The following is a 21,942-nucleotide window of genomic DNA, read 5'->3' as shown; positions in this document are numbered from 1 at the left end:
TATATATAGATGCAACACCTGTTGTCAACATTTTAAAGCTGATCAGTTGAATGTGATGTCCTCGTTTTCTTTACAGGCAAACTTTGACCTTCCTGGCTTTATGGTCAACAATGAATATTATCCATATGTGTACTACCCTATCAACATCAACTTCTGGGAAAAGAAATGAATTGTGCAATACCTCACCGTGAATGTTGGCACCTTATTACACAACCCCCTCCTCAAATTTTGAACCTCGTGCCAGTACTGTTTGGGGAAACTAGACTACCTTTCTTTGTATGGATGAATGTGTGGATGTTTATAGACCAGGACTGGGATAGCTGTATACTCTAAGGGTGCATGTATGGGATTGATAGGAAGAAAGCATTCTGTTGTTCACTTCAGGAACCGTTTATCAAAATTCTGTCGTGTGTTATAACTAAATATATAATGTTATAATTAAATGGTGTTCCATCACAGCTGCTGGTACCGCATTTCTATGATGTAGGAGAGAGACGTTTCGTATCAAGTCAAACATATCTAGTGAAGGGGGGGGGGGTGAGGAGGAGGCTGTGAAGGAGACTTTAATGAACATTGCATGCTAGGATTCCACCTAGGTATATCTGTAATTTCGAGTGGACTGCATAAGTTTGTGGAATGAAGATTACTTTGGGTGGGAGAATGCCACTGGAAATTCCACCTCATGTCATATTTAATTTGAATCAGTTTATAACTTTTTCATGATTTTGTCAGACACGGCCTTGGTAGCGTTCACAACTATTCTTGCAATTGTTTTCAGTTTTTTTCTCCAAAGCCAGTGCTTCGTTATATATATATATTGTCATCAACAGATGCTCGTCCTTGTCAAATTAAATATGATATGGTTATTGAAAAAAAATATGTATTTAGTAAGTTAATTTTATGGAATGAAGGTGGGTAGAGTTTTATCGAATGTGGTAATAAAGTATTACAATGGAGTACTGTGAGAACAAAAATTAATACACATATATATATATATTCCTTGTTTGTATTTTGTGAAGGAACCCAAGTTTGTCTGGGGTGTGTACTAGGGGAGGCTTTTCATGTTTTACTTTGCATGTTGCACAATTAGGTTACATGGTTAGAAGGGTGATGGGGGCAGTGGAGGGGGCAGTGGAGGGGGCAGTGGAGGGGTTGGATGGGTAGGAGAGCACTGAATCGAGATAAAACTCAAACATTGTTTTCAGCCATCATTGTTTTCAAGGGAATCAGTATTAGGTCGAAGATATTAGCTTACCTTGTAGAAGTTTCCAAAATGAATTATTCAACTGACATGTTAGGAGTACTGACAATAAGGTTTCTAGCGCCGCCCAAATTCAACAGAGGGTGCTGGTATGTGGGTCTTATCTAGTTTAAACAGGAGACGTACCATGTGAATCTTTGTGCCTGATAAAGGTTTCATTACTCTCATGAATAGACATTGTACCTACTCGAGTAAATTCGGCAGAAAGTGGAAACGGACTATTGCAACTTCTTTATGGGACTTGATTCTAGAGGGATGATTTTAAAACTGATCCATGTATAAAGTAAGGGCATCTTTCACTTGTTTCATCCTATGTGAAACAATAGGACTAGACTCCTGCATCCATCCAGGGGGTGGGGGTGTACCACCAAGGCATTATGAGCACAACCTTTCACTAGACCTAATATACACTCCATTCTGGAGCCTGTCAGAAAAAAAAAAGTTTCTTATCTCAATGGGTTAAGAATAATAGGATATTGCTTTCTTGTGCATTGAGCAAAAAAAAAATGTTTTTATATCGCTACGATTCATTCCATCTAACAAACGGAGTTTAATGTATACTAACATACAGTTTATCAGTAAATGGAAAACTGACAGATATTATAAACAATGGAAAACAGAGCAGAGAATTTTTTTTAGCAGAGCTTCCAAGTTTTGGTCACTGGTTTGACATTCTAATCAATCCACTTTCTTGCTCAATTCCATGGTATATCATTTTGACAGTTATCAAACTGACCCGCTCTCTTTGTGTTTATTAATTGGGTTTGTTAGGTATTCTGTGTACTAGCTTCATATCTTGTTTGGTAAGAATTTTTTTTAGTTAAGGACGATGAATGTTTCATAAAGTTTACAATTTTATTGGCCAAATAATGTGATCGTCAGGAAAATGCTGACACACCACCCAATGGATAAAATAACTTGTTAGGAATTTCAAAATCTTGTCCTGGTCATCATGGCAACTAATTCATACTAATCCCATTTTGTCTTTAAATGTATGTCCCCTTGATACCAGATTAGTTGTTGGATAAAAAAATTAAGAAGAGTTGTGGAAAATTCCTTGGGTGAGTTTGATTTACTTTACAGATAAAAGAAAGGCCACTGTAATTTTGCACTACCATGTAGCAATGTGTCATAGAAAATAAGGGAGTTGAACGATTTTAAAATTGTTAAATAACAAAAAATTAAAAACAACTCCATTATAATATATAAATGTGTTATACAAAATTCTTTGTCTTTTTTATTTATTTCACCAACAATTTGTAAACATTAACATGAGACCTCTATCATTCATCAAAGTTATATTACTTGTTTCATTTCCTCGATATCGAGTGCAAATACTTTTGTGAAGATTTATCAGATATAAGCTTAATCTCTCTTGGAGTAGATTGCTATATCTTTTGACATATTTCCTCCACAAGACATCAAAACAAACATTCTGCTCACTTCCTGTAAATTATGGAATAAATGTAGCCTACTAAATGTCAATGTAGGTCTTAAGGGCATGAGTGCGATTCTTCTTTGAAACCATTTTACTTATTCCAGATATATCAAAATATGACCTCTTCCCCAAGGCTTATCATATGTTCCACTCTGACAAGACTGTTCTGCAGTCCCTCCCTTCCTGCCCCCACCCCTTTCCAAACCTGTAATCTAACTGGGTTACTTCACTCCTTTGCCTTAACTAGCTACATGAGAAATTGATTCCTATGAAGAATGGGGTTGCCTACTATACATGCTATTTGAGAAATGAACTGTTTGTGGAACTGAAGATGATCATGTTAGCCTAACAGGTAACATGTATGTGAAAACTTGGAACCTAAGCTTTGCATAGTAAACTACCTTCTCTTTTGGTTAGCATATAAGTAGGGCATCATATCTTTTGTTTCCTGAATCAGGTGATATGTAGGACTTTGTGACTGCTTCAATAGAAATCAAAAGCGAAAAGATGTGAAATTGGGGAACAAATAGGCCGGTCTTGGGAAATTAACAAAGTACATTGTCAATGACAAGTAACAGGTAAGTTGCAACCAAGAAATAGCTGGTTCTGATATTGTGTCTTCTAGAGATCACATGTAGACCCAATGAATATTATTATTGTCTCTTAATGGACATTATGGCAACGAATCCTCCATTTAAGCAGTATTGGAATTTAGCGACAGCAATCGTTAAGCAGTAAATTTCTTGAGAGACCTTCAAATTTACCACTTACTGCATCAAATCTTTTTGGGGCCGTCGACTCAAAAAAGACATCACAGAATTTGTCTTCCAAATTTACAGCTCTCTGTGAGTTGAGCCTGGGTCACTGCCCTTAACATTGAACACTTGTCGTTTGCCGAGCCTTTTTTAGAGCTTTCTTGTTAACTCCTGATACTAAAACAGGTGGTACGAAGCTGGTAAAACATTTAGACATAACACCTCAACATTGCAAGTACAAACTCTGTACTACAAAAAGAAAGTTTAAATATCAGTCGTATCTTTCGACAGCGTTGCTCCAATCCGTTGCATAACCATTCGAATAATTATTTGCTGGCTTGCTCTATGCGTCTTGTTCAAAGTCGGGATTCTTCCTCAGGATCACAAACCCTTCCACAATCGGCGTTAAAGGAAGATCTGAAAGGAGCTGGGTTAAGGAAACGATCATCAAGTTGGCCTGTTTTAAGAGAAACTCGTTAACATTAGAAAAAATACACTCACTTCCACAATTGAAATATATTTGGGCAGAGGTGTGGTCAAAAGACTGAGCTGGCGGCCTCCATATGCAAGCCTTAAGTTGTACGAAACAGCCTTAAAGCCTAAAAATACACAAAACAGTGTCCTTGTGCCTAAAACAGAGTAAACTTGCCATAAAACAGCCTCAAAAATGATTAAACAGCCTCAAAACTAGCAGTGTGGAATACTGTTTCTCTTCAAGATAAGTTTGTCATCAGAAACTTTTTTTTGACTAACAATGCGTTACCAGTTCATCCATACTGGACAAAGGCAAACAGGAAATAATGCAGACTGCCTTAAATCTGATTCTGTAACTTTTTTCTAATTCCACAGATATGAATAGTTCCATAGAAGGTGGATATTTCCACCAAAACATGGAAATGATTCCAAAAAGATGGATATTGATTGATAATAAAGGATACATTCTTCAGTGGCTAATTCAGCTCTCTCTCCATAAGCCAGTAGGACTGGAGTAGTGTGTGTTTGGAAACCGGTTATCGTCTTCGGCTTGCCGGCTTGACCTACGACATCCACGGACTGTAAGAACGAAGAGAAGTGTTTAACTCACTTGACCGTCAATAGTATTACTCAAGCTGGCACTGGGCAACTTGAACCTACTGTTTCAAATTTTTATGACTTTTAATTAGAAAGGTTCAAATTGTGAATGGCCAATTTATGAAATAATTTTTAAAATTTCTATGAGAAAGTCTAGTTTGAAAAAAAAAGATATTAATCTTTAACAAGAGAAGGTGAAGAAGGTTCTCTGGCTAGTTCATCTTTTCTTATTGTTATGTGAGCATCAGGACATATTGAAAAATCTTTAAACGATGCTTATTTTTTTTTGAGGTAGTTCTAACAAAATACAGTGGAAGTAATTCCTCAAAGGTGATTTACTCATCTAGCTGCTTCAATAAGAGAACAGAGGCAAACTGTCGCTAGTGCAGGCCTTTAACCATTCCAATCTTACATGTCACAGTGCTTTTTGTAGGAGATAAAATTAAAAAAATTATTATAACATCACATCTGGTACCATTTTCATCTAGGTACTCTTCAAAATCATATTTTCCTCTCCTTCTACAAAGGAGGGTTAGAAAGCCACCCACATAAGACTCTTGCCCATGGCAACTTGTCCTGTTTTCTTCCGATAAAGTATTGCAATCCTAAACTATGCAATTATTCATTTTGATAGGAGGTAATGATAGTAATCTTACCTGCCCGACCCTGACTTGTACTGGGAGAGGTCGCAATTCCTCATCGAACGTAACCAACATCCTTGGTCTCATGGCTGTGACCAGACTGTACATCAGGTAATGACTTCTTCCGAGAATTGCTGTGGGAGACAAGTCGTTCGTTGTTAGCAATCTTTAGAATACCGTTACATAATACGGAGCACATCTTTAGAATACTGTAATGTAACAAGGAGCACATCTCTCTTAGAATACCGTTACATAATACAGAGCACATCTCTCTTAGAATACTGTTATGTAATACTCACTGGTCTTAACATCCAAGCATGCTACTGTGGTAGCTAGAAGCCCCGCCAGGGATACTTGACTGAGAAGCTGGCGATCACTGTGGTACGGGCAGAGGGTTAGAGTTCCTTTACCCAGGTGGGTAAGACCTTGGGCCAATCGGACCATGAATAAGTTTGCTGGGTCCTTGGCATGGTACTGGGCCAACTGACGGAGCATTGCTGCAAGCCTTGCGTTGTTGGTCCCTGTGGATGGAATGAAAGATGGAATAGGAATGAACATTTAGCATACTTTATGATTCATCTTTTACCACAATCTTTTAGAACTCTTTTCAAAATTGAAAGGAAGGAGAAGGTAGGTTAACCCCCTAATCTACCCTCCCCTTTCTGTAACTGCCTCTCGAGTTAACTTATAATTTGAAGTACAGAGAGAAACAAATGTGGGCTATATTTGAAATCCTCCCACCCCCCCCCACCAAGCTCTTCTTTCCATACCTGCCTCTCGAGTTAACCTATTATCTGAAGTACAGAAACAAATGTGGTCTGTATTCAAAAATCCTCCCCATTCCCCATCCCCTCCTCTTTCCGTACCTGCCATTCGGGTTAACCTATAATCTGTAGTACAGAGAAAAACAACTGTGGGCTGTATTGAAAATCCCCCTCATTCCCCCCCCCCCCCACCATGCCCCTCCCCTTTACCTTTCCTTCCTGTGAATTTTACCACATAATGTGATCTTACCTGCTCCTACAATGCCCCTCATTTCCCCCTCTTTCCATGCCCCTCCCCGTTACCTCTCCTTCCTGTTCCTGTTAAGTTTACCACCAGGCGCGTAGCCAGGAATTAGCCAAGGGAGGGGCGAAACTGTAGATTCGGCATTGCAAACTATCTAAGCGTAGCGCCACCATTTATTGGCGCGAAGCGTACAAGAAAATTTTGGCTGAAAATGCCTCCCAGATCGCTGGAAATGGCACTTCCCAGGCCTTGTTAGTTGCATCTTAGCATTTTCTCTTTTGAAAATACTAGCGATATCATAAAAACATAAAAAAATAAAATAAAAAATATGCTTCGCCCCCCCCCCCCCCCCCCCTTGGCTACGCGCCTGTTTACCACATATATTACCTGCTCCTACAATGCCGAGTGCAAATATTGCATTGTGGGCCACCTCCGAGTCTGTGTCGTGAGAAAACTTGCTAAGCGTGTCCAGAATTTGAAGCTTGGGATTTGATACTGAGAGGAGACCGAGTGCTAGTGGAACAGACCTCCGAATGACTGGCTCACCGTAACGGAGCTAACAGAGGAAAGAAGAAATGAGCAAAAATAATGACATGATAGATTTAAAATCATTCTTAATTGTTCAGACAGACAAAAGATTGATCTCATCGAGCAAAAACAATTTTTGAGATCCTTAAAAAGCAGAAGATAAAGAGGCTTTTTCAGCTTCAAGAATTTGTTCATGTGACAATGGATTGGTGGTTTTTGAGAGTACATATCCTGTAAGAATACTGCCTAGAGATACGTCTCAGCTACCAAGTTCAAGCCCAATTTAATCTCATCAAGCAAAAATGATATTCTGGCATCGGTATACACTCGCTGGAGTTTTTCCAAAGCACATTGAACCTAAACAAAACGTCAGTCAACAGTTATCACCATCACCAATCTTGAATGGACACCATTACCAACTCTCAAAGATGGTTCAGTTGCTAAGCTTAGGACACAATTTCCTATGCATTATGTGCATTAGGTAATCTAAGTTATGACATGAGCCAATGAAATTTATCTACATCCACAAGCTTAGGTTATAATATACCAATATACTGAATGTGTGAGTCTACCTAAGTTGTTTAAATGAAACTGGCGAACCAAAGAGAAAAAGTCCTCAGTTAGCTGATAGGCAGCATCATAAGCATAGGTGTTAACTTCCTTTACTACTTTACGTATTAGGCTACCAATCTGGCGTAACTAAAAGGAGACAGTCCTCACTCTGAGGATAGATAGCATCCTAAGTATAGGTGTAAACTTTCCTATATACTTTAAGTGTTAGGCTACCTGTCTGGCCAAAACAAAACTGGCCTAAGTAAAAAAGAGACAGTCCTCGCTCTGAGGATAGATAGCATCCTAAGCATAGGTGTAAACTTGCATATATACTTTATGTGTTAGGCTAGCAATCTGGCCTAACAAAACTGGCCTGACCAGACTTACAAGATGGCCAAAAGACCTGAGTGACATCTCCGATCCTATTTCTTCTCCCATTGAAATGAGAGCGATGCCCAGCACAGCAGCTGCTTGGTGGGCAGCCAGATGTTCCACTGTGTCCTCTGTCTTCTTATCTGCGTCCTTCTTGTCTCCTTCCTTCTTGTCTTTCTCCTTCTCGTCTTTCTCCTTTGCTTCGATGTGTTCGCTGCAGATGTGTAACAGGTGCTGGATCTTCAACACGTTGCCCGTACCTGTTGAATGAAATGTTCAAAAGATATCTGTTGCACTTCTTGCCAAAATAAATGACTGACTGCGTCTAATATTATGTTGCTCTTTCCAGGCACTTGATAGGGGATGATTTTTAATTTTTTTGTTGCGGGGGGGGGGGGGGGGGGGAGCTGAAGGCAGAAAGAGATTACTGAAATTCAGAATGAAAAATCCTGATCGAGCCTGATTGGCTCCTGCAGGTTAGGTAGAGTTTATTTTTTTTAATCATAACAGACAAAAGAATTTTGGAATATCGATATTGGTGAGGAAGACAAGCAACAGACGCATTTTGGGAGCTTATTATTGAATACTGGTAACTACTTAATATGATTAATATTGGGAGGGTGCTTCAGACCTGGCAACCCACCCTGCCGGGATGATCCAATATGCTAAGAAAAACAAAAAATTTTATCATGTAAATTTAATTCCCGGCTGTTCCTCGAAGAGGACTATTCTTCTGGGGTTTGACTCACAAGCCCTCTAGCCACCGGGTTCCTAAGCAAGTGCCCCACCCCTCCTCCCTCTGCACTACTTGCCAAAATAAATGACTGACTGTGTCTTATATTATGTTGCTCTTTCCAGGCGCTTGATAGGGGATGATTTTTGATGGGGGAGGGGATTTGGAGGCAGAAGGAAGGGTTGCTCCAATAGATTACTGACTATAATGCATCCTAAAATATAGTAGACAATTGGACACAACAACATAATTTTTATCATATAAAGATTAGATCATATCCAGCTGTCTTGATATTACTTGCCCAGCTATTGATTGATAAAACTATCCCACAAATTTAATTGATCAACCTTTCAATAAATTAGTCACCAAACACAAGAAGCAGTGATAAAAGTAAAATCTATTCACCTGCATATGCACAAACTTCAACCAGAGTGTGAGCAAAAAGTTTAAAGGGTTCTGGAAGAACATCTAGGGTAGCGAGAGTAGCGTCCACCGCCTCTTGTTTACCTGTAAGGGAAAAGGCAAATAATAATAATTCTTTATAATGGAAATACATGAATGAAATTACATTAATGGAATTATATAGATGGCAGTATATGCATAAAAATGGATTTATATTAATGAGATTTCATAAATGGAATAATATATAACGGAATTTCGTTGATGGAATTTTATCAAGGTGAGTTATAACACTGTTACTCAATACACAGGATTGTCTATACTAACAGACACTGTAATTATTTAACACCAAGCTCAAATATACATTTTTTTTTTTCTACAAGGAAAAATTTGTTATATGTATTTCTTGAAAAATTAAATTCCAATTTAAGTTCACATCTAAGATGCATATCAATGTAAATACACTACAGTCATTGGTATATTGTTAATTTCACATCTCCATTAAGGTGATGTTTCATCCTTATCCAATCCAAGGTCAATAGTACGAGTAAACATAAAGCAAACAAAGACATTTCTTCTCGATGTGAAACTATGATAATAAAACCTGTTTCCTTCAAGTTTACTACGTTATCAAGTCTGACAATTTCAACTCTCATTATCTGGAACAAAATACTACGTCGGAAAAGTATTGCAACTTTCGTCAAGATTCTCAGATAATGTTACTCCAAACCTTCCAATTTCTATGTCTATTTGTCCATGAAGATGAGTAAACATAAATTTACTTTTGGATTTATTTTGATTTATTTACAGAGAACATATTTTTTCTTAAAATCCACTAGGTGATACCTACCTAGGAATGTAAGTCCAACTCCAAGAGCCAAGAATCTAGCGAAGGTATCTTTGAGCTCAGAAGCTCCCTTTTCCATCAGCGTCTGGAGGATGGTGGAGGTCACCTCCCCATTGCAAGAACCTACAGTGATCATGCCGGCCGACAGGGCAGTCACTCCAATCACCTTGAAGGAAAACAAATCAAAAGTTTGAATTTATCTCAGGTTGCCAGACAAGATGTTCCAAAACTTATAATTTTGCATCATTAAATCTCAAGCACACTTGAAATCAGCTAGATTTTGACCTGACACATAAGTAATAATGAATGCAAATCATAATATTGAAGAAATCAGTGTCAAAATTGTCATACAATTCCAAATACTTCTTAATATGAAATGTTTTTTTTTAATTGTGCCAAAGGAATATGATTTCTGTTCACAGAACTGCTACTAAGAAAACTATTTGTTTCACCTTATGAATATTAATTCGTCTATAACTAAGAATTGTCTTATCTCTGATAAACTCAAATGCAACAGTTTTAACCGACTGCCAAATCGTCAAACTTTTTGATTTCTTCCAACAATTTCCAAATTTACGGAATAATTTGAAAGGAAAACAGAAAAAAGTAGAACTTATCTAGTGACAATGGTGATAAAAGCACAAACACCACTTTTTTTGCTGTTCCTTTTTTTTTCATCTTAGACAGTAACTTTTTTGAACTTTTTAATTTTGCATGCTAAAAAATATATTGATACTTGTAGGTTGAATAACAATATCCCAGATGTGCACAAATTTTATTTTAAGTTTCACTTTCGACTTGACCTTTACTATTTTATATCTAAGCAAAACAACAATTTGTGTAACCTTAATATTAACGGATTATTATGATTTCTTTATGTAAGCTTCTTATGTAAGTCTTTTTGCTGATTCTTTTGTATTATGTGTTACGGTATTGTAAATAAATACAGTGGCAAAAAACAAAAATCTTAGACTGTTACTACATTGAGCAATGCTTGTCAGAAATGTTGTAATATAATGGAGATTCTCACCTCCATTGTTGACTTTGGGTCAGACAGAGCCGGAAGTATCAAACTGATAACATCTTCTCTGTTAGATCCAGCGTACGCAAGTCCGAGCCTAGATTAGCAGAACGAGAGGAAGGAAGGAATGTGGTTGTACATACTGTGAGTTTCAATTTACGAATAAGTCTCTCCCTCCAGCATACACAGGCTATGTAAAAGAAAATCAGTTAAAGAAACTATTTAAGCCCCCCCCCCCCATCCCCCACCTCCACCAAAAAATGTTATATCTGATGAAAGTGTCAGGTCACAAATGCTGTTATGTTTAAAAAAAATTGAATACATTTTTTTACAGTTTTGGTGATGATAATTGGTTTTCCATTTAAGCTAAATTGATTTAATTAATATAATTAGTTTAATTGATCAACAGTAACTAAGCAACGAAATATTCATCAAAATATTGGTACCAGCGAGCTATGCCTGTGGTTTGCTTGACTGTAATATCAGTTTCAGACTAACATGTAAGAAACCTTGCATTTAGGTTAAGTGGTGTTCCGAAGTTAAAAACAACACTTTTATTACAAACAGTGTAACAACAGTATGCCACTTCCTACAAGATCCACTGTTGTATAAAGTTGTGTGATGTTACATTATATTAATATTGTGAAAGTATTTATTCTTTCCCACTCATTAGCAACACCCCCCCCCCACCCTTCCTCTCCTCAAACAGAAACATGAGCCCAACAATTGATTAGCTATTTCAATTATTGAACAACTACGTAACAAACTGTGTGACGATTAACATGACATTAATCATGTGTAAAATAAGTTGGCCTGACGTTTTGATCCTTTACACATACTCCTACACAGGCTCTCTAGTGGATAAGCAGTTTGCTAACAGTTTTATTTTATTATGAATGTAATCAATATGTCAGCATAGTTACATTTTTTAATTAATATTTTACTCACCCTAGTATTGACCCAAGCCTCATAGACATATTGTTGTGCAGAACAAAATCAGATAAGAGAGCCAGGGCTGGATCACATTCATTCCTGACACCAGAATTAACGATACCACAGGCCAACAGAGCTCCTGCCTGTAGGTTAAGAAAATGGTCGTTAGAATGAATCTTGCTTCCATCAGTTAGAAAGATCATACCAATATCACTCATTAGTTTAATCATTAATCATATCATCACCACTGTCATTATCATCATCATCATCATCATCATCATCATCATCATCATCATCATCATCATCATCATCATCATCATCATCATCATCATCATCATCATCATCATCATCATCATCATCATCATCATCATCATCATCATCATATCATCATCATGATTATGATCATCATTATCATGACGATTTTACACTGACATATGGCGGGCTAATCGCTACAATTTAAAAAAAAAAAAAGTTGCCATTGGTCAAACCGATGGTTGGAAGTTATATGTCAATTTCTAACAATGACGAAAGGATTTCCAAAAAATTGAAGCTCTATGGGTTAGCAAAAATAGTTAAGTGATGCTATCAAGGTGGCTGTTTACTCCATTAAGAAAATCTTAGGGTGACAATTACACAGCTTTGCAATGTTTGAAATTGCATTGTTTAGGCCGACTTAATCCCTTCTTAAGCTAGGAGGATCTTGTGATTTGATAAACAAACATATATCATTCGAATTTATCATTGATAAATGTATCTCATTTGGTGATGTAATTGAGGTGGGTCACTGGGTTGGGTTGTTGGATTGGGTTATTGTGGTGGGTCATAACGATGGGTTGCTAGAGTGGGTCACTGCAATGGTGAAATTGAGGTAGTACATTGGGTAGGATTGGTCATTATAGTGGGGCTGTTAGGGGTGGATGGAAGAGAATTCTAAATTTTCAAAATGCTGTCATGTACCACTAGTATGGTACAAGCGTTTCTTAGAAACATTGCAACACACAAATAAAATTTCCACTATGTCCCTTATAAGAGTTACTCCGACATCATGAGAGAAAGTATTGACATGTCTATGTCCTTGAAGAGATCACCGTTGGATGATCTGACTCACCTTAATATAATCCTCAGATGAGTAGAGATATTTGTCAATCTGCGTCAGACCTCCATCGACATCCCAAAGAAGGACCAAGCCTAACGAGGCAGTAGTACTCAGCATACCTGCATAAAACAATTAAAGGCATTCAAATCAGGGCTTAATTATGTGTCTCATTAGTCAAATGACTTGCAGCTTGAAATAGGATATGAATGACAGGGGGTCAAAGGTCACAGGGAGGTTGGGTTGCATAACTACTGATACATTCATCAAGCCAACCCGAAAATGAGTAGTCTTGTAAAGTAAGTTCATTACAACCAACTGGATAGAATGTAGCTCTGTCTTAACATCAAACATTCTTTCTTAAATCCAGGCCTGATGTGAGTCGAAAGAGGACAGGGGAAAGAAGGGGTTGGGAATACAGTCATAGGACCTACGCTAAATAAGAGGGTGTGGAGAAATATGGGTAAAAGAATAATGTAATTTACATTTGTATAGTAATGTCATCGGAACCAACTGAAAAGAATCTAGGCTCTCCATCTAAACATAAAACATGATTCCTACATCCAGGCCTGATGTGAGTGGAAAGAGGTCAGTGGAGAGAAGGGGAGTGGGATACAGCCATAGGAACTGAGCCCAACACACAGTACAAGGAATAAAGTAATTTCACTTGCAAAGGTATACTCTTGAAGGAAATAAAGAAGACTTCAAAAAGAGGACCAGCTCACATATATTTGTCCTCAGGCCCGACCCGACCCACAATGCACCTGCATAAATAATACACTAAGAAGAATCTGTTCTAAACTGTTCAAATCGTGGTCAGTACTCATCACAATGCTAGAGCCTCTTACTTGTCTTACCTTGTTCTTTGTTCTTATAAATCCATTTATTTCCATCCTCGGTTATGAGTTTGTCTTTTCCGAAGCCGCAGTTGACCAGACCGTTGACAAAGGAAGATGCCAGATTCTGACGAGCCGAATCTACCTGACCGGTTCCACCAAATGTTGGCCCTGGGGAGGAAAGATGAATTCAATTCCATTTTATGAAATACATCCTGTGTCCTAATATGTCTACCTCAGATCAATCTCAAAGTGAATGATACAGATATTTAGTTGTAACAACGTCTACGACGAGTTCACAGCAGTTGGGGACTATTTTTTGGCTAAAATAATTTTACAGCATTGAATTGAACTTTTAATTGTATCACAGAGAGAATTTATCATCTTGAAATCAACGGAACTTTTTAATCATTTCTTTGCGTGGAGCATCATGGAGATAGGCTTCCGAAATAGCATATTTACCAATTTTTTTTTATCTCTACCGAGTTACAGCCGATATATCCCCATGAACCGGCACTGCCAGGCCTTGAAGTACCACCAGTAAATAACTTTAATCTCTCCCAAAAATACTACTTACTGCTGTTCTCAAGATGACTTTTATAAATATCTTCTGGTACTTTGGGATCCATAATATCAAGCTGTGGGAAGAAGAAGATAAGAAAACAATTACCTATTACTGGACACATTCACCTGGCAATCAATACAAAACAAAATCTACTTTAGAATCTTCCATTGCAAATTAGGGGTTATAAAACTAAAGCAGCTCATTAAATGCCTGCCACATACAATGATTTACAATGGAATATTTTGTATTGATGAGAGTTATATGACGAAATATGTAACTTCACAAGATCATATTGGTTCACCAGGACATTTAAGTTTGTTCATTTTTTGTTTGCTTTGCCACAAAAAATAAAATGAAGAAATTACAGGATGACCCAACATTTGCCCATGGATCTCTCTCCAATCCAGACCAGAAATCAAAAGGTAGCAACAATCACAAAGCAGAGACCTTCACCCCTCCACAACCCATACTCAAATGCCCTCCCTCGCCCCCCCTCTTCAAGATAATGCTATAAGTAAACCCTAAGATACCCACCTCTCTTGCCAGAGACAGAAAGTGCGTATTCAACTGACTGTTGGACATAATCTCTACCAGTTCTTCGCCGTCGTCAAGCTCCTCGGCCGACTCCAAGAAGATCTGCTGGCAGCCTAACATATAGGCTAGCTGTTTCTGTACATGTCTAGGGGAAGTGAGAGCAGAATATGGGATTGCACTAGTGAGAATCTGCATAACATGTCTGCCTTATAGTGGCATGCATTTTCTCCAAGAACATCAGTCTTATTATAACTGTTATAGTGGAACATTAAGACATTGAAGAACAGGATGTTAAATTACAACTTTGGTTGGGTTCTGATAAAACATGCCTGTTTAGTGACACTTATATCCAATTATCCAGGTTTCCATGTCGCAGGCGTTGGGTATGTTCGTATAACACTCACCGACTAGTGACACATGAGTGATGTAATGTGGTTCAAGATTAATCACTAGGTTTATAGTATTAGGTTCATATTAACCATTATTAATGGTCAAAACATCCATATAAGGATGTACTAAGGATACTTTTTTTATGGTTTTACATAAACAATCCAAATTGTCACTTTAAATGCAATGTTACATTACAAACACAGAACCAGTTTTGTTAACTTAAAGGGAGTGAAGATTCGCGCACAAAGAAACCTCTCATGCCGGTAATCTGACCTAGTTTGGATTGAGGTGTAACAGAAGTGTCAGACACCACCATCGATCACAGAAAATACACACACAGCTTGCTGCCATCGGTAATTAGACACTAGTGTACAGTCAGTTCATACAGCTATGGTCAATACCCACAGCACAGTGTACAAACGATCCAGGGATGGACATCTCAGGTCCAGCTAAAGATAGCAAGTGATCACGTTTCATTACTGTCTGCATTTTGTAGCAACAAGCAAAAAACTTCACTTGCAAGCAACGGAAAGTTAACTTTTTCAGAGCGCGGCACGCAGTTTGGGGCGAGTCTTCAATGCCTTTAAGATGCCAACATAGTAGGGAAATTCTGAGATCAGAAATCTCACAGAAATATCTTTGCACATTTTTTGAACGGATCAAATCTGACTGCTTACTTGTCTGGACAATTAGTAAATATGTCTGTTATTAGATCCATATCGTTGAGCCGGATGGCGAGTCGTAAGGCTTCCGGGTACCTCTTGAATTTACGAAGGATGGAGAGGGCAGTCTTCAAGAGGATGGAATCCTCTGGTTCCGGGACATAGTTTACACAGCTGATGGGGCAAAGCAAAGATCCATTTGAAAGAAGGTCAAGAAACTTACAAAAGAAGTATAAAGTTTCATAAGAAAAAATAAAGTTATCGCACAGAATACTGTTATAATTTGTTTACTGAAAGTGTACTCTTTCTCTGTCATCTGATAGTTTCTTGCTGTGCTAGTTACAGCTAAAACACAGGTTTGAAGTTTCACCTCGTGATCAGACCTTTGGAAGCATTTAATAAACCACAGCCACCCCTACGTCAGAAATCTAGCCTGATCGTTCTAAATCTGGCAGAGTGGCTGTACTACAAGAAGTTCTTACCTACAGTTGCTCACCTGACCAGGTACAGGGATGTAAGTGCAGCCAAAAAAAAAAACCGGAAAACTATTCGGAGAAACCGGGGGAATGTCGTGCTAACGCATCCTACTCCTAGCTCTGAATACTTACGCACTATCGTTATGTTAGGCTAGCTCAAAAGTATTAGCGCTAACACATCATACCCCTAGTTCTGACTACTTACACACTATCGTTATGTTAGGCTAGCTCCAAGTAACGAATACGTCGCAGCGAAATCCGGAATAAAAAACAGTCTCACATTTGAAAGCGATCACGAATATCGACTATCATATGCGTATCCCGTAGATTTAGCCGCTCACAAATATCACAAGCGTTATTTCCGAAACTTATGTCGAGTACCCGCAGTTACGAATCAACGTGAATTAGGCAAGGTTTTTCAACGACAGAAATGAGCTATGGCGATTTGAAGTTCGCACGTACGCAACGATGTTCACATGGCACACACAATGTTGTACAGTGCAATGCTATGTGTAACAGGAAATGGTATTTTGGTTGATCGATGAGTGAAACTTGAAGTTAGCTTGCTGCAACGGGCCAGGCATTTTTGCCGCGTTGTGTCTTTGATATTTGTACAATTTTGTGGAACTTTATTGGAATTAAAAAAAAAACGGATTTCCGTAAAAATACGGAAGACTTACATCCCTGACAAAAAAAAAACCGGATTTCCGTAAAAATACGGAAGACTTACATCCCTGCAGGTACAAGCAGACCTTTGGAAGCATTTAGTACACCACAGCCACTAGTCCCACTACTGCAAAAATCTAACCTAGTCATTCTAAATTTTGGCAGAGTGGCTGTACCATAAGAAGTTCTAATCTACAGTTAATCACCTGACCAGGTACAAGAAGAACGTGGGAGCAATGAATGAACCACAGCCACCACCTCAGAAATCTAACCTGATCATTCTAATTCTGGCAGAGTGGTTATACACCAAGAAGTTTCTAATCTACAGTTAATCACCTGACAAGGTACAAGAAGAACGTGGGAGCAATGAATGAACCACAGCCACCACATCAGAAATCTAATATGATCATTATACATCAGGCAGAGTGGCTGTACTACAAGAAGTTCTAATGTACAGTGGCTCACCTGACCAGGTACAAGCAGACCCTGGGGAATGCACTCTCATCCACAAAAGCCTCCAGCAAGTCTAGCTTCTCCATCTCCATGAGGAGGTCACAGGCCTCCGCCTCTGCATTATGACTCATGTGGTAAGGTATGATCTCCGTAGCTAGCTTCAGGAGCTGCTCCTTCTCTGGAGCTGTGTTAGGGTCCTCTAGGTCTGTCCAGGCCCGGCCGATCTCGCCTGCTAGATGTCTGTAAAGAGTCATGTGATGGAATGAGGAGATGATGATACGATACCATCATGGAAAGTACAGTAGAGTATGTATATAATGAAATGCCCACTAATGCAACATACAGTAGGAAGAATCGCAAGCAACTCTCAACTTATACTGATGAAACCACCCTTATGAAACACTAATATACACATAGGAAGATCACAGACAACCGTCCACTTATACTAATGAAACAATCTTATGAAACACTCACTTATACACATAGGAAGAATCACAAACGACAGTCTACTAATACTAATGAAACGATAAATGAAACGCCCAATTTTTCACATATAGGAAGTATCACAGACAACTGTTGACTACTAATGAAACGATCTTATGAAGCGCTCACTTACACACATAGAATATCACAAACTACTGTCGACTTATACTAATGAAACGATCTAATGAAACGCCCACTTTTACACACAGAAAGAATCACAAACAACTGTCTACTTCCTATATTTGGTGCATATCCTAAACAAACAAACAAGTCTTCTCAATAGCTTGCATGATTGTGGGATTATACTGCATTAACTGGTGAAGGTATGCTGCAGGATGGTGGTTGGAATCACTGGGCGTTCAGTATCTAACTCTAATGATAAAACACTAGAAGATGGTTTTGGTAGAAAACTGACCTGACATATTCATGACCCCAGGAGCCGATATCTTCCTTAGAGCCTAAAATTCTGTACTTCAAACAGTCTCTAGAATCACTCATGGTCATACCTAGAACTGAAACAACGTCAGCACAAAATCGCTGAAAATTGAGGGCAAGACAAAACAAAGAAAGAAAAATGTCTGTTAGAACTGAACAGTCACTGTTATCATTGTCCAGCATTATGCAAGACTGTCTGTGTCTGGGATCCAATTCAATGTCAATTACACCAAGCGGATGAATGGTATATTATTGTACATATATATATGTGTGAGTGTAGGAAACAACCTATCCTACTGTGCTTCATTACAAATACTGTAATGGGTGGGTTTAACTGTCAGCCTACTGTACCATACATCACATCTTCTAAGTAATCAATATACAAGTAATGAAATACTGTACACAGGAGGTTTGATCAACAATTGTTGACTGAAAGTCAGTAATTTACGATAGGTGCACTCTCAGTGACGCAAAAATGGGCGTGGCACCTCAACTCTGGACAGCTATAACTCAAAAAATGCGAGGACGCTCCAATATGTTTGACACCTTCCTAACTCACTTATGTATTTACAAATGATGAAAGTATTAGCCATATCCAATAGGTGACCAGCCATGGTTTTCTGACATTTGGTTGATTGTGTATGGCACCAACCGTTCTAACAATTAAAATACAGAGGACAATTTGCTAAATTAGTTATTAATCAGATGCACACTTGAAATCAAAATCAAAATATTATCACAGAATAATATGGATATTAATTTTGTTCACTTATGCTAGGTACCACTTTTAAGTGATAATTCCGAAAAAAGTTGGGATTTTGTATCACTTTCAAAGATATCTGTTAAAACTGCATTATAATTAGAAAGAACTTGACACTATCAATATTATGTAAACTGTACTAAAAATATAATATTAGCTGCATATGATGATATACATTTCTGAAAGCAATGAAACATTCAGATCTTCAGCTGTCCGTTACGTCACTGCAACGAACTACAGTATTGTACCCGAGGCTTCTGTCACTGTCCTTACAGACAAAAAAAAATTCACATTGAAACAAATTTAATTCATGAATGAATAAAGTGTAACAAAAGGGTCTTATAACACTAAATTTTGTGAGATATGCCCCAAACCAATTTGCAATAAAACTTAAACAGTCTAAACTTTACATACTTTTGGAATATCTATTTTGGCCTACACAATCTTTACACTTTTGTGAGAATAGTTGTTTACAGGTTATCATGGAGACTGAATTTATGGCAATCATCACTGAATGTTGCTATCATCAAGCAATGTTTCTTTGTCCTTCACACTTTTCTTGCACTTCTTATAATGTAAGTGTGTCTATATCTCTCTTTCAGTTAAACTTATAACTACAATTAACTTACCTTATTTTCCCCAGCAGGCATATTTTCATAAATTTCCTTCAATGTGTCATAATGCTTTCGGAGGAACTTCAAAGGTTTGGGGACAGAGGTCATGCTGCTGGTAGAGGCCCTGATCTGTTGTCTGAGCTGTTCCAGAGCAGGCTTGTAGAGGGAGGTATCCTTTTCCTGGAGGAACAAAAAAGAAACATTTATGCTAACATGTGCAATGCTGAACTGTAATGGTTAAAATAATGTCACTGTTTACGTTTCACATCACCAAAATCATCCTTAACTTGACGAAAAATTCAATATCAGGTGGTGATAATTTTTCAACATTGCAATAGGTCAATGTTGCACGGTTATGCATCTTAGTGCATAGGTGGTTCAGAGACAGGCAAGTTTAACAATGAAGTAAATATTGATAATAAATGTACATATACTAGTACAAGACTAGTAACTTGGGAATGTTCAAGAGCTTTAGTCCATGAACTAACACTGTCAAAAGGTCTTGAAACTACTTAATTAATACTAGCCTACTGCTAACGTGTTTGCATAAATATATACCAACACTTTCTTTGATGATCAATAATATGACTGAGGTTGATATTCATTAATCAAGCAATTGATCAAGCATTAAGTCTACCATTAATATCAATAAGTAGCTAGTTAGAATCACCGACTCTGCTTGGTTCTATGGCTATTTGAAAGCACTGTGCATAACATTAATACTGTCAAGGATTCATATTTTTTTCATTGTGTTACTGGTTTTGCAAGGTTTACAGTAATGGGATACAGACTACAGAGCATATATTGGGATTTGAAAATTATAAATTAATGTTGTGACTGCTATTGAGCAATTGCAACTGTACAGTCTAGATATTCAATATAGGCAAAGCCATCTCTACTCACAACTGGATACAGTTATTCTCCGCACACTGTTCTTTCCTCTGACAAAAAACATTTTTTTCTGCACACCAAATTTATCAGCCAAAAACATCGTTTTGTCAGTTGAAAATACCAGGTTTTTGGGGGATGAACAGAATGGCTTACCAAAATTAGGCACATTGAAATGATTGAGAATGATAGATATTTTGGCTCGAGCAGGATAGAGACTGTAGATTCTCAGGATAGATTAGGTTCAGAAGAGGATCGATGATTATTTTAGTTAAACAGCGTCATCATATTGGGCTGTAGTTCATATAGTATAGTAGTATCAATATGGCGTGGAAAAAGTGAATTGAGCTGCCGTATGGAATAACTTGTTCTCACTCAGTTTCATCCTTTATACACAGACCATATTTTAATACTTATTCCATAATTACACTGCCTCCTTTTGCCTCTGCCTCCTTTTATGCCCTGTACTTCTCAACATAATCCCTAATTACACACACCCATGCCTGAGCTAGTAAATCATGAGCAGCTTAACATCCCTGACACAAACTCAGTCTAACTATCCTTGTTAACTTTCTTTGATACCTTCCCATGTTTTTCAAACCATTCTGGATTTGGTATCCTAAAATTGAAGAAAAACCAAGTTTACATGTATGTGAAAAAAAATGTTGTTTTCTGCACAAGAATTTTTTCAGTGGAAAGTAATCAGCGGAAAGTACCTTGTGCGGAGAATAACTGAAACCGTCACAACGCATATAGCCACATGTGACAAAACGAACAAGTTGTGGTGAAGTGCATTATCAACTATTTTTTCTTACCTGTAGTCTCTCCACCAACATTGTCAGCTCCTCCTCCAATTGTTTGTCTTCTTCTGACTGGAATAGAGCAGAATCAAATGTTTACCCTTAGTCTTCCAATGTAGACTAATTTATGACAGGTCTAAGCCTACTGACATGGTACATCTTACTATTCTTAGTTAAATGTATTCATTCATTCATATATTAAGCTAGCTAACTGTTCGGACTACACATTAAAATTTTCACCTTTGCAACTTTCTCTCATAGGCCTAGGCTAGGTCTAATTAATTTATCTGGAAATTCTCAAAGAAACCGTCATAGGATTAACAGTGAATACCTTGCCTATGCACATATTAATTCCCCGAAAAGTAAATGTCCTAGGCCCTAGGCCTACCGTACCACAAGCCGATATCCTAACACATGCATCTTGATACAAATGTAACATTAGGCCAGAGTAAACCATGACAAAGCACACATTGAACGTATCGGGAATGATTCCTTGTGGCTACAATCACAGAACTATTTTATTTTTCAACAATGGACACCAGTGTAGATTAAAATTATGTTTGCTCTATACCATTTCATTTTCTTCTTCTTCATCTTGCTTTTTCTCTTCTTTCTTCTCACTTGTAGTTTCTGGTTTCTTGTCATCTGCCATTTTTCAGTCCGTGCTATTGAGCGAATAGAAGAGAGGAGTATTTCAACATGAGATTCTAATTGCTTTACCAAACGGC

The 21,942-nt window shown here is 37.9% G+C and overlaps 2 protein-coding genes across 3 annotated transcripts in view; one reads left to right on the top strand and one right to left on the bottom strand.

Moving 5' to 3' along the window:
• The window catches only part of LOC139983657 (V-type proton ATPase subunit C 1-B-like), a 9,909-nt gene extending 7,424 nt beyond the window's left edge, over nt 1–2,485 (top strand). For both annotated transcript variants that reach the window (XM_071997359.1, XM_071997358.1), the window contains exon 12: nt 77–2,485. In XM_071997359.1, coding sequence (XP_071853460.1) covers nt 77–169 — 93 coding nt within the window. In that variant the 3' untranslated portion in view covers nt 170–2,485. The remainder of the gene's footprint in view (nt 1–76) is intronic.
• LOC139983652 (26S proteasome non-ATPase regulatory subunit 2-like) lies at nt 2,472–21,942 on the bottom strand. Its single transcript, XM_071997353.1, has 20 exons — nt 21,786–21,942; nt 21,230–21,286; nt 19,542–19,706; nt 18,133–18,254; nt 17,247–17,474; nt 15,655–15,813; nt 14,588–14,732; nt 14,066–14,126; nt 13,510–13,659; nt 12,668–12,774; nt 11,575–11,702; nt 10,636–10,723; nt 9,609–9,771; nt 8,765–8,866; nt 7,642–7,886; nt 6,562–6,730; nt 5,466–5,687; nt 5,182–5,300; nt 4,393–4,507; nt 2,472–3,871 (listed from the first exon to the last, which is right to left on the bottom strand). The coding sequence occupies exons 1-20, from the start codon at nt 21,864–21,866 to the stop codon at nt 3,798–3,800; spliced, it is 2,700 nt and encodes an 899-aa protein (XP_071853454.1). The 5' UTR covers nt 21,867–21,942; the 3' UTR covers nt 2,472–3,797.

Source organism: Apostichopus japonicus, chromosome 16 (assembly GCF_037975245.1).
Source record: "Apostichopus japonicus isolate 1M-3 chromosome 16, ASM3797524v1, whole genome shotgun sequence".
NCBI classification, from domain to species: domain Eukaryota; kingdom Metazoa; phylum Echinodermata; class Holothuroidea; order Aspidochirotida; family Stichopodidae; genus Apostichopus; species Apostichopus japonicus.
Note: the sequence above shows the minus strand (reverse complement) of the source record. Positions and strands in the feature narration are given on the sequence as shown.